Below are 15,976 nucleotides of genomic sequence, written 5' to 3'. Positions count from 1 at the left end.
CATAATTGTTCGTGTTTTAAGCTGTTCGTATCCCAAGGTACCACTGTACGTATTGCAGTAATGTATGGTATACAGTAATTAAAAGTTACAGTGGTACCTTGACTTATGTATGCCCCAACTTACGAGTTTTCTGAGTTACAAGCTGTCATTCGGTCGATTTTTTGCTTTGAATTGCAAGCCAAAATCCGAGTTACGAGTGAGCTTTAGATTAGCTGCCACTATTTGGCGCAGCGAACGCCACAAGAGTGCACGTGGTTACCTTGCCATGGAAGCATCTCTCTTGTGTTCTGCTTTTTGTGCAGTTATTTTGCCAAATTTCTTTTTTCTAACCATAGGTCCTAAGAAAGTAAGTGCAGAGGACAGTGCTGAGAAGAGGAGGATGATGCCCATTGAATTAAGGCATGAAATCGTAAAAAAACACGAGCAAGGTGTGCGTGTAGTTGACTTGGTGAGGCAGTACAAGTGTAGTACTTCATGCATTTACACTGATTTACTTTCGAGATATTCACTCAAAATGTAGGCCGTTCTCCTAACTCAGGGAAAAAAAAAGATTCTGAGAAAATCGTTTTGTTTCACTGTTTTCCTCGTGAAACTAGTGATCTAGTGTAGTTAACCTCACAAACACTCCATTTTCTCTTATAATAAGACCTCAGAAGGGCAAGAATGGGAAGATATGGTCAGAACAATAATTACTTTTACGTTGGGAGTGGCCGCCACCACTCATCACATAATGATATATTTTATTCATTATAGAGTATATATCATGTTTCTATGTTGTTTATATTATTTATTATGTCATATTAGATCAATTGTGATAGATAAATAAGCTGTAGCGTTGATATAGCATTATATTTAATATTTTCTCCTGCCTCCCGAGAGCCAGGAATTCCGCTGGAATGGATTAATGGCAGTTCAGTTAGTTTCAGAAAAACTGATTTGATGTACGAGCAAATTGAGTTATGAGCTGGGTCACAGAACACATTAAACTAATGTAAGTCAAGGTACCACTGTATAATTATGTTACAGGTATTAAATTCAATGGAAATTAAAGGACCCCAATGGAAATAAGTCACTCCGTCTGGCTTTTTTGGGTTATCCTAGGTTCTCTACACATATGCTGCTATGTATGATACATGTAATTCTGTGTAACTGTATTTGTGTATACCTGAATAAACTTACTTATTTACTAGAATGTCCTTAAAAACATGAATTACTATGCTCTAATATACTATACTGTATTTCAGGTAACTTTGTGACTTAAATGAATGTATGTTACAGGACCAGTGGTTAGTGGATGCTTCAGTGAACCTCAATCCGAAGCTGAAGCTAAGTCCACGTAATCAAGTCATTGCACTGTATGCAATCACACGCTTGGACATTTCTAACAATTCTTTAACTGAGCTACCTGACATGATCTTCCAACTTCCTAGTCTGAAGGTATGAAGAATCTAGTCTTGCTTTTGTAATAATTTTATATATATTCTGAATGAAATTAAGTTGATCTTACAATATGAAACATGTGTATTGGAAATGTTAAAACGGGGGGAGATAGTGTTGGAGTGGTTGGCATTTTTGTTTAATAAATGTATGAAAGAGGGGAAGGTACCCAGGGATTGTCAGAGAGAGTGCATAATTCCTTTATATAAAGGAAAGGGGGACAAAAGAGATTGTAAATATCATAGGGGAATAAGTTTACTGAGTATACCAGGTAAAGTGTATGGTAGGGTTATTGAAAATTAGAGGTAACACAGCAGGAGTGCAGATGAGCGAGGATGTTTTAGAATGAGTAGGGGAGGTACATATGAAGTGTTTACATTGAAGCATATATGTGAACAGTATTTAGATAAAGGTAGGGAAGTTTTCATTTCATTTATGGATTTAGAAAAGGCATATGGTAGTGGATAGGGGACCAGTGTGGCAGGTATTGCAAGTGTATGGAGTAGGTAATAAGTTACTAAATGCTATAAAGAATTTTTTGAGGATAGTGAGGCTCGGGTTAGGGTGTGTAGGAGAGAGGGAGATCACTTCCCAGTAAAAGTAGATCTTAGACAGGAATGTGTAATGCCACTATGGTTGTTTAACATATTTATAGATGGGGTTGTAAAAGAAGTAAATGCAGGGTGTTTGGGAGCGGGGTGGGATTAAATTAGGGGATTCAAATACAGAATGGGAGTTGACACAGTTACGTTTTGCTGATGATACTGTGCTTTTGGGGGATTCTAAAGAAAAGTTGCAAAAGTTAGTGGACGAGTTTGGGAGGGTGTGTAAAGGTAGAAAGTTGAAAGTGAACATAAGAGTAAGGTGATGAAGGTATAAAACAATTTAGATAAAGAAAAATTGGATATAACACAGTTATGTGACACCCTACAGCCTTTCTGAGATTGTAGGGTGTCACTTCATAACTGTTAGTAATTAATTTTTAACTTTTGACTGATTAATATGAAATAGCTTTGTCATCTGTTTTTGAAAAAGTGTATTGTACAGTTAAATACACTACTTTACCACCCTTATGATTAGTCGTCTTTTTTTTTTTTTAACCCTTTGACTGTCGAAGGGCCCAATCCTGAAGTTGCTCCTGGTGTCGCAAAATATTCGAAAAAAAAAAAATTATTTTTTCTTATGAAATGATAGAGAATCTTTTCCCGATTGTAAAGACACCAAAAAAACGAAATTTGATGGAAAACTGACGGAATTACGCTCTCGCGAAGTTAGCGACTTCGGCGATATTTAAAAATCGGCAATTTCGCCCACTTTGAGCCCTATTTTCGGCTAATTCCGTTATTCCAGTCAACCAAACTCATAACTATTTCTTCAGAACTCTATTTTTTCTATCGATTGAGCACAAGAAACTGCCATTTACCGATTTCAACTACCCAATAACATGGTCAGAAATTTGCAATTTGGCCAATTTCACGAAAATTAAAAAATACGACAATTTCAAAATAAGGTCCAGAATGAACAATGCAGACATTCCTGGCTCTAAAATAAGATTTTCTTTGTTCATCAGTCATGTCTCCAGGTCCCTGTGATATTACTCTTGCTTTTTATTTTGAAATTTTATTCAAACAAAAAATAGAAGATTTACTGTTATGCAGACTACTGCAATACTGTAATAATTGTAAAAATTACATCAACCCATTCATGACTGCGTATTAGAATGGCTATTTGGACATTTATTGGACAATGACATCATTTGTTTACTTTTGAACATCGGCAAAAATCAAACATTTCCTGTACTTTGTGCTCCATTTCCAGGTTCTTTTTATAGTAAAATTAATCAAAATCATCTCCATTTCTATAATATAGTTTCCATTCTATCAAATGAGACCATGAAAACGAGAATACAACCACAAATACTATACGAAAATAGACCACAAAGTCGGCATTTTAATTAAAAAAAACGGTCGGAGTTTTTTTTTTCTCATTATGCACTGCGTGCTCCAGGATTTTTTTTATGTGGTGCACACTGACCACACAGACCCATTCTCTCACATGTGGGCCTACTAGCTTTCTCCTGCCTGATTTGAAGCCGCTAGAATTTATGAGTATATATACGTCAAACACGGTACCTCACAAACGTATATATACGGCCGCGACAGTCAAAGGGTTAATAACCTTTTGACTCATTTGGGTGTTATTTATGGCAGTACCCTAATGTTCTTTATCTTTATTTTGTTTACTGTGTCTCTGCCCTCAAGTATTTTGTATTTCATAATAAAATTTCTCATTTTTTTTGTCTGCTTTTTCAGAGACAGGTTGAATAGTTTTTGCTTTCTCTCTACATTTTTTTTTTAAATGGGAGAGGTAATTTATTACCTACTGTGTCTTATTGTAATTTCTTTTTAACCCTTTGAGGGTCTGTCCCGTAGTTCTACGGCTTTGAAGCCTGGGTCCAAGCCATAGAACTACTGCTTGAGCTCAGCTCACTCAGATAAGCTGTAAGCAGTAAATTTGGGCCTAGATATGAGATAATACATCTGTGGTAAGTGTGCACCACATAAAATAAATACTGCAGCATTCAGTGCATAATGAAAAAAAACTGCGACAGTATTTTTGGATTAAAACAGCGACTTTGCTGTGTTTTTTCATGTTTTTACAGTTATATTCGTGATTTCTTGGTTTCATTTGATAGAATGGAAGGTATATTACAGAAATAGGATCCTCTTGATTATTTTTAGTACTGAAAATGGCTTGAAACTGAGCTCAAAGTAGTGGAAACGTTCAATTTTTGCTGATGTTTTAGAGTCGACAAATGACATCATGTGTCTAATACATGCCAGCTGGTGGGTCTAATATACATTCACAAATGTGCTGATATTATTAATACAATTATTACAATATTGCATAAAGGTAAATATTCTATTTTTTGGTGTAAATAAAAATTCAGTATGTGAATAAAAATTCAAAATAGAATTCATTTATAAAGCCTGGAAAAATAGCTAATAAACAGAGGAAATGTTAGTTTAGTGCCACGAATGCCTGCATTGTTTATTCTGGACACTGTTTTGAAATTGGAATATTTTAAACTGTGTTAAATTGGCCGAATTACCAATTTCCAATCACTTTATTGGGTAGTTGAAACAGCTACTGGGTGATTTCTTGTGCTCAGTCGATAAAATAGAAGTAATACTAGCAAAATAGTTATGAATTTGGTCAACTGGAATAATGTAATTGGCCTAAAATGGCTGTCAAAGTCAGCAAAATCACTGATGCTTAAATATCGGTGACACAGCAAAATTCATGAGAGCATAATTTCGTCAATTTTCCATAAAATTTCATACTTTTTGTTTTATTACCTTCAGAAAAAGATTCTCTTATCATTTCATAAGAAAAAATAACAAGGGTTAACAAACCAGCCATCTCCCACCAAGACAGGGTGACCTAAAAAGAAAAATTAAAGTTTTTTTCTTTTTTATATTTAGTAATTTATACAGAGCAGAGGTTACTAGCCCCTTGCTTCCAGCATTTTAGTCACCTTTTACAACATACATGGTCTTTTAAAATTCTTTATATTAATTTTTAAGACTTGAAGTGTGGGATATTCTGCATGATAAAAGATGTTTCTCTGATTCAGTTTTTATTGCCGTTGTATTCTTTAAAATTTCCAGACATTAAATGCGGCCCAAAACAAGATAGAGAAACTACCTCCAACCATTGGTCAATTTATTGATGGCACAGTAACATTACCAAGAAAAGGATCCAAGAAAGATCTTTTCCTTGGTCCAGTATCGGTGCTAGATGAAGTTCATTTACAGGTATTGTATTATGTACAATGTACAGCATTTTTTAATTAATAGTTATAGATATTTCAAAATATACAATGTATTTTTATGCTTTAAAATATTATGAATATAGCACACATTTACATTTCATTAAACCATACCACGGACAGGGATATAACCCGCAATCAGAGAGTCATGAAACTCCAGACAGACAAGCTAGCCACTGAGTTACATTTCATTACTTTATATACGTATAATGAGTTAATATATTAAAATCTAAGAAATGAGCCTTTTTATAATAAAACTTACATTTGCAGGATAACAGATTAGATTCTCTACCAGATGGTATCTTCATGCTACCTACCCTCCAGCTTCTTGATGTGTCTAACAACAAGTTGTCATCATTGCCATACAAGATGTGGACTGCTCCCAAATTACGAGAACTCAATGCTTCTCTTAACCTTTTGCATGACCTCCCAGTACGACCGGATGGATTTGGCCACGATTCAGGTTGTTGTTCACTACTTTGATGAGTTGAATTAATGTTTTGGGAATGAAGTAAAGAATGTGAAATATTAAGAATAAGAGTTTTTATGAGGATAGTGAGGCTCAGGTTAGGGTGTGTAGGAGAGAGGGAGATTACTTCCCGGTAAAAGTAGGTCTTAAACAGGGATGTGTAGTGTCACCGTGGTGGTTTAATATATTTATAGATAGGGTTGTAAAAGAAGAAAATGCTAGGGTGTTGGGGAGAGGGGTGGGATTACATTATGGAGAATCAAATACAAAATGGGAGTTGACACAGTTACTTTTTGCTGATGATACTGTGCTTTTGGGAGATTCTAAAGAAAAGTTGCAAAAATTAGTGGATGAGTTTGGGAGGGTGTGTAAAGGTAGAAAGTTGAAAGTGAACATAGATAAGAGCAAGGTGATGAGGGTATCAAACGATTTAGATAAAGAAAAATTGGATATCACATTGGAGAGAGGGAGTATAGAAAAAGTGAATGTTTTCAGATATTTGGGAGTTGACTTGTCAGCGGATGGATTTATGAAGGATGAGGTTAGCCATAGAATTGATGAAGGAAAAAAAGGTGAATGGTATGTAGAGGTATCTGTGGAGACAAGAAACGTTATTTGTGGAGGCAAAGAAGGGGTGTATGAATGTATAGTGTTACCAACACTCTTATATGGGTGTGAAGCTTGCATTGTAAATGCTGCAGCGAGGAGGCGGCTGGAGGCAGTGGAGATGTCCTGTCTAAGGGCAGTGTGTGGTGTAAATATTATGCAGAGAATTTGGAGTGTGGAAATTACGAGGAGGTGGGGAGTTACTAAAAGTTTTAGTCAGAGGGCTGAAGAGGGGTTCTCGACCTTTCCTGTGCCCCACACCCCTAGGAAATGTCTGTTTAATGTTACACCCCTTACAAAAGTAATATGAAGAAGTCAAATTTCTAATTTTTGAATTGAAAATTGAACCAAATGCAGTATTGTGAGTGAACAAATTGAACTCAAAATTAGTTGCACCCCCTGAAATGCCACCTCACTTTACCCCCTACCCTTACCCCAGGTTGGGAACCCCTGGTCTATTAGCTGCAGAACCTTCTGGATATTTCCCATTCATGGACAAAGACTGTATTCAGCAGATTTGATGGGTTGGATCTTAAGACTACTGGATACTAAGAATACTGTAACCTGTAAAACAGTACAGTACTGTACTGTGCAAATGAAGGTGTTAAAGTACAATAGTACTCTACATGGACAGTAAAGTACAGTACAGTAATTTTTTTGTGTGCGTTGGAAAAACGATATTTAATTTTTCTTGATTGATAGAGGAGCTGTTAAGCTCTATTAGTAAAGCTGTAGATGACTGAGCAGTAGAACAAAGAGCAATGCCACAAATGCTAACATCAATAGAATGTTGCTGAACATACCACTGATTCTTCAAGTATTTTTATCTTGGGCCAGTTTCATATGCTTCCTGGGATTAACTAAGAAACTTTTAGGGCTATCATCTACACTGAACTTAAGAGCATACATTGTAAGTTTGTCCTTGTCTCTACAAGTATCAGACACTGCTTTGCTACACCGTACTCCTCATACAGTGTCACTGACACACCAGACTGCATGCTTCTCTTGGCACCATCGCTTAAGTTTCAAGGCCATTGTTAATAGCACTGTACTTAGTATGTTAATAAAATAACAAAGACTACTGTAAATCTATGGAAAATTTGAACCTGAACGATGACTATGTGAGTGAACATGAAGAACAACAAACTAACCCAGGTGAACTGTGTCTTGGGTAATAATGAGAATAAATATTTTTTGAATGCAGACACTCTGGCCCATGCCAGATAAGGTCTGAATTCAGTGAACTTGGTCTGTTGGATCCAGATTAAATTTATCTTTAATAATTCGTGTTTAGTACTAAACCCATGTGGGTCATTCAGCACAAGACATGAGGGATGCTTGATTTGCTGTCTGCTTCACCAGAGACAAACACATTTCCTGTTTGTACTTATCTAGAGATTACCAGACACTGGATCTGGCCTTTGTCTGATGAAATTTATTGTCTGTTGCTTCTGAAATCCATTCAATGTAGGTCATTTAAATTAAGGTTTTAGTGTACCTTGGTATCAAAGCATGCATCATCATGATTTTAGTTTATATATATATGTATATCCTAGGTAGTAGGTTGGTAGACAGCAACCGCCCAAGGAGGTACTACCGTCCTGCCAAGTGAGTGTAAAACGAAAGCCTGTTATTGTTTTACATGATGGTAGGAATGCTGGTGTCCTTTTTTTCTGTCTCATAAACATGCAAGATTTCAGGTATGTCTTGCTACTTCTACTTACACTTAGGTCACACTACACATACATGTACAAGCATATATATACACACCCCTCTTGGTTTTCTTCTGTTTTCTTTCTAGTTCTTGTTCTTGTTTATTTCCTGTTATCTCCATGGAGAAGTGGAACAGAATTCTTCCTCCGTAAGCTATGCGTGTTGTAAGAGGCGACTAAAATGCCGGGAGCAAGGGACTAGTAATCCCTAGCTTTATTGACAAGCTATTTACAGGTTAAGGATTCCTAACTTCATTGGCAAGCTAAGAGCTGTTACCTACATCAGCTCATTTGAAAGTATTTTTATTGTTATGAGACATACGAGTAGGGAACAGGATGAAGATGGAGCCATCTGTGGGCCAGCATTTTCATTTGATCAACTGACTTTATCTCGTTGACAACCTTATGCTGTACGAATGTGTTCCATACTCGAGTCATCCTGGGTATATATGATCTCAGATGGAGTGATGTTCTGGAGAAGGGTACAGCCAGAGTGAAGTTGCTGCTTTCTGCCCGTCTTGTGGCATAAAAGCTGGTTTCACGCTGTCCTCGAAGTGGATCCAAGTGTGGTACTTTGACAATATTGGCCTTGTACATAACAGTAAGGCCACCCACATCCCTCCTATGTTGAAGGCTCTGCTGAAATGACAGATCTATCCAGGATGGGTCCAGGCGAGAGATGAGACGTCTTGCTCTGTTCTCTACTCTGTCAAGCAGTCGCAGATGAGAGGGGGGGGGGGGCAGGCAAACCAAGAAAGTGGAGCATACTCAAGGTGTGAGCGTACTTGTGCCTCGTACAGAATCTTGCAGCCCCTACTGTCAAGCAGATGCGAGATAAGGCGAAGTGCTGTAAGCTTCCTGGCTGCCATGTTTGCAAGATTTGCAACATGGTTCTTCATGGTTAGTTTCGAGTCAAATTTCACCCTAAGGATATCAACTTCTTCTCCAGGTGCCAACACCCTCCCTTTCATCCTTACTACTGCACCAGCATTACAATCATGGTGCATAGAGACAATCATCATTTGCATTTTCTCAGGTGCAAATGTTACTTGCCATCTATTTCCCCAAGCTGATATGGCTCTCAGCTGGTGATTGATGTAGCTTAGAGCAGCTGGCATTTCTTCTCTTGGATAAGTGTATGTCAGTGTACAGTCGTCTGCATATGCATGTGATTCTGGGATGAGATGAAGAAGGTCATTGAAGTAGACATTCCATAACAATGGTCCCAGCACGCTTCCTTGTGGAACACTTGCTCCAATAGGATGTCTTGCTGATTCCGTTCCATTGAGAAATACACTTAGAGATCTACCATGAAGGTAATCACTGAGGAGACATAGCGTAGAGCCTGCAATTCCCAGTGCTTGAAGTTTTGTTAAGAGGCCCTGGTGCCACACCCAGTCGAAAGCGCCAGCAATGTCCAGTGCTACCACACAGCTAACTTTGGATTCATCCAGTGACTGGTGCCACTTAGTGGAGAGGTTTAACAACAGATCAGCAGCAGAGTAACCTTTTCTGAAGCCATATTGACGATCACAAAGTAGTGAGTGGTAGTCAAAAAACTCTGTCATTTGTCTTGTGATTATTGTCTCAAGGATCTTACCAGTGATTGATAGGAGTGACACTGGTCTGTAGTTGCTGATTTCTGCTCTGCTCTTCTTTTTGTGAACAGGGACTTCATTTGCCTCTTTCCATAGAGAGGGCCATTTACACTGTACTAGGCAGTGCTGAAAGATGCGAGTTAGAGGTGCTGCTAGCTGGTCTGCACATCTTCTCAGCAATCTTGGGCTCAACTTGTCTGGGCCCACAGCCTTTTCTTGGTCAAGCGATTTAAAAAGGAAATGCACCTCCTCCTGCCTTATTGTCACCACTGACAGTTTTGACACAGTTCTTGCAGCTAGCCAAGGAGGGTCCCTTGCTGGATCAGAAACTTGCATTTTGGTAGCAAAGTGTTCAGCAAAGAGGTCCGCCTTCTCTTGACTACTAGTAGAGGTGGTCCCATCCTGTCGATTTAGAGGTGGAATGAGTTCATCAGGCAGATAACCTTGTCTGTCCTTGACCAAGGACCACCAGGTTTTGGAGCCTACCCTACCTGATGCTAGCTTTCTTTTAGTGTCCACCTCCCATTTAGCAATGGCCCACTTTTGAATGTCACTCATATGCCTACAGGCTTGCCTGTAGGCATATGGAGTTTTGAGACTCTCTGACCGCGGGTTCAAATCCCGCCCGTGGCATGGTTTGCCTGTGCAAGTTCCTGTTATAGGTGGTAGGATGTCTCTTATACCTTCGCCATGCTTTGTACTTAGCAGTAGCAGCCTCTCTACAATGAAAGCCAAACCAAGGCTGACCTGTAGGCTTCGTCACATATTGCCAGTGAGGAATGTGTTCTTGTTGTAGATTAAGGATGTGTCCAGTGAAGGCTTTCACTTGGTTGTCAACATCCCCTTGGAGAAGAGCATTCCAATCGGTGATGGCGAGCTCAGAGCAAAGGGCTGGCCAATTACCTCTTTCCCATAGTCAGGTTGTGCGTGTGGACTCCTCACCTCGTTCTGTTGGGATCTTAAGTGTCGTAAAAACAGCCTTGTGGTCAGACGATCCAACATAGCCAAGGGGTTGACAAGTGACTATGCCTTCTGCCAGATCACTCACTACTGGGTCAAGGGAGGAGCCAGAGATGTGAGTAGGGAAATCAACAAAGTTTCTCATGTCAAACAATGCAAGAAGGTCATCAGAGTCCCTCTGTATATGGTGCTGGTTGAGGTCACCAACAATTATGATGTGTTGACAGTTGTGTTGTAGCAGAAGGGAGTCAATATTTTCCATTAGGAAGTTGATGGGATCTGCATGTTGCCACTGAGGTCTGTACATTGCACATGCTAATACAGAGGTACTAGTGTTTATGCAGAGCTTGAAGAATATCATTTCAAGATGTGTAGGGGTGGCAACATCAATGTGCTGGGCATGAACACTTTTAGAGAAGCACACAGCAACACCACCTCCTTGCCCTTGCCTGTCTCTTCTCATCCATGAGGTGTAGCCAGCAATTCTTGCAAAATTTTCTGGAGTCCTGTCATCCAAAAATGTTTCAACAAGAGCTATCATGTTGGGACGCCGAGTGTTCACAAAACTGTGTGTGAGCTCTCCAACATTAGTAATGAAATCTCTAATGTTGGCTGACAGGATGCTGATAGACTGGCTCCTCATGATGATGTGGTCAGCTTGAGGTGGTGGGTGTGTAGGGCATGTAAGGTGCCTGCCCTTGAGAGAGGTAGGGTACTGAGGCAGCTGCAGGGATGTAGGTCTGTGGTCTTGTATAAGGCACAATACCACCTGCTGGGCTGGGATAGGAGTAGCTGAGTGGGTGACGTGTGAGTGTGTTCACCAATTCAGAGATCCTGCTGGTTTGTTCTGAGAACAGGTCTCTATACAGGTGGTCCTTTCTGTCAAGTTCTTTTTTCTTCCTACACTGGTCCTCCTCATGTCCTTTCTTGTAGCAGTAATTGCACCTGGTATCTCACGGGCAGTTGTTGGCAGTGTGCCCCTTCCGGTGATAGCGAGAGCACAGCCTAGGTGCCTGGGAGGGTTGACTATGATTTGTTGCACCTCCTGTGTTTTGCAGATTTGTCCTCAGATTCTCTCTCTCTCTCTCTCTCTCTCTCTCTCTCTCTCTCTCTCTCTCTCTCTTTCTCTCTCTGTCTCTCTCTGTCTCTCTCTGTCTCGCTCTCTCTCTGTCTCTCTCTGTCTATCTCTCTCTGTCTATCTCTCTCTGTCTATCTCTCTCTGTCTATCTCTCTGTCTATCTCTCTCTGTCTATCTCTCTCTGTCTATCTCTGTCTCTGTCTATCTCTATCTCTGTCTCTCTGTCTCTCTCTCTCTCTATCTCTCTCCTTTTTTTTTTTTACACAGGGTTTGACAAGGTTAAGGATCCTTAGCTTTATTGACAAGCTATTTACAGGTTAAGGATTCCTAACTTTATTGGCAAGCTAAGAGCTGTTACCTACATCAGCTCATTTGAAAGCATTTTTATTGTTATGAGACATACAAGTAGGGAACAGGATGAAGTTGGAGCCATTTGTGGGCCAGCATTTTCATGTGATCAACTGACTTTATCTCGTTGACATCATTATGCTGTACGAATGTGTTCCATACTCGAGTCATCCTGGGTATATATGATCTCAGATGGAGTGATGTTCTGGAGAAGGGTAAAGCCAGAGTGAAGTTGCTGCTTTCTGCCCGTCTTGTGGCATAAAAGCTTGTTTCACGCTGTCCTCGAAGTGGATCCAAGTGTGGTACTTTGACAATATTGGCCTTGTACATAACAGTAAGGCCACCCACATCCCTCCTATGTTGAAGGCTCTGCTGAAATGACAGATCTGTCTCTGTCTCTCTATCTCTATCTCTCTATCTCTGGAAATATGCTTGCCTATGTTAACGGGTGTGGTGGTGGTGGGTGTTTTGGAAGTGTATAGGGGGGAGGGATGGGTGGAAGTGAGGAGGTTAAAGGAAGGCAGGTATACCATTCGCAGAGGCGTCGCTAGAGTTGGTGTCACCCGGGGCGGAATCTTTGGTGTCACCCCCCACTACTGCATGACCAGCGACAGATGTTTAGCTATGAGAATGTTTAAGGGCCATAAACTGAACAGGAGAATACTTCTCAACTTTATTAATGATAAAATTAATATTGAGGAAACAAACTCAAATACCACTTTGAGTACAGCCAACAGATCCTACATTTATTCATCGTCAACAATGCCAAAACTAAAAAATAAAAAATTTGAAAAAATAAAGAAAAGCATTGCAGTATCAGAGAAACACTAGTTTCGATATGATTGAGTACAGGTAACATCTCAGTGAATTTAATATTACATTTCCATGCCTTCAATTATGCAAAATCATCTATCACATCAAAATCAATCTATCAAATAATCAAAATCAACAAAGGATTCTTCTCTTATGTTGGTGCAGCACTGATTTGTGCATTAGTGTCACCTTCTTTGGAGGTTATATGGTGTCACTGCCTAAATGGTGTCACCCGGGGCACCCCCTGCCCCCCCTGACCATACGTACACCAGACATAGGAAATAAAGACAGACTGTGTTTGTGTACCAGACATGGTAGAATTTGTGACATGAAGAATGTAAATATTAAGTCATCAATTATGTAACAAGCTGGCTGGCTGAGCTAGCTAACTTGAATTGACTTGACTCAACTCAACTTGACACTGCCTGCCTGCTTGCTCACTCTTCCTTGCTCTTCCTACCCTATCTGCACTTCTTGTAAACAATTATCTTGTCTCCAGCAACATAATTTCCAGTTGGAGACACAGGCTTGTCTCTCCCACCCCAGTGAAAATGGACAGGGCCTAGACAAAACTGAGTTTATCAGTTTTATTGAGCATATGACCGGACTAGACAGCTCTTCAGTATAGTGGATTTGGTCTGCTTTTTTGGCTGTTTTAACTGGACATCCCATTAAACATACTTATTTAAGCTGAGGCATAAAATGTTGGAGTGCAGCAGATTTAAAGGCCTGAAAATTGCACAGAAATTTACATGGGGCATATAAATGTCCTCTTTGTAAATTTACATTAACACTGTTAAGGAATAAATGTTATTCTCAACATAAATAATAAAGTTATGCATGCTTCACATGTGTGTGTATTTTTATCAGCTTTTATTAATATTGTAGTGGACCCTCAGTTATCGGCTGTAATCCATTCCAGAAGGTCGGCCTAAAACCGAAATAATATTTCCCCTAAGAATTAATGTAAATCCAATTAATCCATTTCAGACATCCAAAAAATATTAACAAACAATACATTTTTTAAAGATTAACTATAGTTTTACATACAGAAAACAGAGTACATTCATTATGTACCTTAAAATATTTGTAGTCTTAATGTAGAGCGAGAGGTGAGTAGTATTTATTTGTAGGAAGTCAGTGTAGGCAGCAGTAGATGTAGGTACAGTACACGTATGTAGCCCCACTTGGGCTACACTACACAGCCATATTATTACCATGTTCACTGAATTTAATTGTTTCTAACAACTACCTTTAGATGCCATCATAAACAAAGGGAGAAGTAATGAATAATTCATACTGAGAATTGTAAACAAATGCATATGATGGGCAGTTACTGGGCGAGACACCAGATTCAGTTTTCTCTAATGTTGCATGAGAGAAAACGTAATGTTTACTCTCCACCCGACTCTCCACTCTATAGCATATAAACATTGCATGTATATATGCTATATGCTGTGTAACGTGTTTCTTATATAACTTTGAAGAAAATATCATATATGGATTAATGAAAATGTCTATGTTAACCTAAAATAAGACATTTAATGTGCCCATGAGTGATTATTATTAAACATACATTGCATATCCTAGGTAGTAGGTTGGTAGACAGAAACTGCCCAGTGAGGTACTACCGTTCTGCTAAGCGAGCGTAAAACGAAAGCCTGTAATTGTTTTACATGATGGTAGGATTGCTGGTGTCCTTTTTTCTGTCTCATGACCACGCAAGATTTCAGGTACGTCTTGCTACTTCGACTTACACTTAGGTCACACTCCACATACATGTTTTTTTTTTTTTCAACAAGTCGGCCGTCTCCCACCGAGGCAGGGTGACCAAAAAAAGAAAGAAAATCCCCAAAAAGAAAATACTTTCATCATCATTCAACACTTTCACCACACTCACACATTATCACTGATTTTGCAGAGGTGCTCAGAATACAACAGCTTAGAAGCATATACGTATAAAGATACACAACATATCCCTCCAAACTGCCAATATCCTAAACCCCTCCTTTAAAGTGCAGGCATTGTACTTCCCATTTCCAGGACTCAAGTCCGACTATATGAACATAACCGGTTTCCCTGAATCCCTTCACTAAATATTACCCTGCTCACACTCCAACAGATCGTCAGGTCCCAAGTATCATTTGCCTCCATTCACTCCTATCTAACACGCTCATGCACGCTTGCTGGAAGTCCAAGCCCCTAGCCCACAAAACCTCCTTTACCCCCTCTTTCCAACCCTTTCGAGGACGACCCCTACCCCTCCTTCCTTCCCCTATAGATTTATATGCTTTCCATGTCATTCTACTTTGATCCATTCTCTCTAAATGACCAAACCACCTCAACAACCCCTCTTCTGCCCTCTGACTAATGCTTTTATTAACTCCACACCTTCTCCTAATTTCCACACTCCGAATTTTCTGCATAATATTTACACCACACATTGCCCTTAGACAGGACATCTCCACTGCCTCCAACCGTCTTCTTGCTGCTGCATTTACCACCCAAGCTTCACATCCATATAAGAGTGTTGGTACTACTATACTTTCATACATTTCCTTCTTTGCCTCCATAGATAACGTTTTTTGACTCCACATATACCTCAACGCACCACTCACCTTTTTTCCCTCATCAATTCTATGATTAACCTCATCCTTCATAAATCCATCTGCCGACACGTCAACTCCCAAGTATCTGAAAACATTCACTTCTTCCATACTCCTCCTCCCCAATTTGATATCCAATTTTTCTTTATCTAAGTCATTTGATACCCTCATCACCTTACTCTTTTCTATGTTCACTTTCAACTTTCTACCTTTACACACATTCTCAAACTCATCCACTAACCTTTGCAATTTTTCTTTAGAATCTCCCATAAGCACAGTATCATCAGCAAAAAGTAACTGTGTCAATTCCCATTTTAAATTTGATTCCCCATAATTTAATCCCACCCCTCTCCCAAACACCCTAGCATTTACATCTTTTACAACCCCATCCATAAATATATTAAACAACCATACATTTTTTTTTATTATCACACCGGCCGATTCCCACCAAGGCAGGGTGGCCCGAAAAAGAAAAACTTTCACCATCATTCACTCCATCACTGTCTTGCCAGAAGGG

General features: G+C 39.4%; 1 protein-coding gene across 1 annotated transcript in view; it reads left to right on the top strand.

The window, feature by feature from the left end:
• Lrrk (Leucine-rich repeat kinase) overlaps positions 1–15,976 on the top strand; it is a 1,005,461-nt gene that overhangs the window by 671,205 nt on the left and 318,280 nt on the right. Inside the window, exons 10-12 of the mRNA XM_070091737.1 lie at positions 1,279–1,437; positions 5,109–5,255; positions 5,540–5,732. Of these exons, the coding sequence (XP_069947838.1) occupies positions 1,279–1,437; positions 5,109–5,255; positions 5,540–5,732 (499 nt within the window). The remainder of the gene's footprint in view (positions 1–1,278; positions 1,438–5,108; positions 5,256–5,539; positions 5,733–15,976) is intronic.

Source organism: Cherax quadricarinatus, chromosome 37 (assembly GCF_038502225.1).
Source record: "Cherax quadricarinatus isolate ZL_2023a chromosome 37, ASM3850222v1, whole genome shotgun sequence".
In the NCBI taxonomy this organism is placed as follows: Eukaryota; Metazoa; Arthropoda; class Malacostraca; order Decapoda; family Parastacidae; genus Cherax; species Cherax quadricarinatus.
This window is presented reverse-complemented; position numbering and strand designations above follow the sequence as displayed.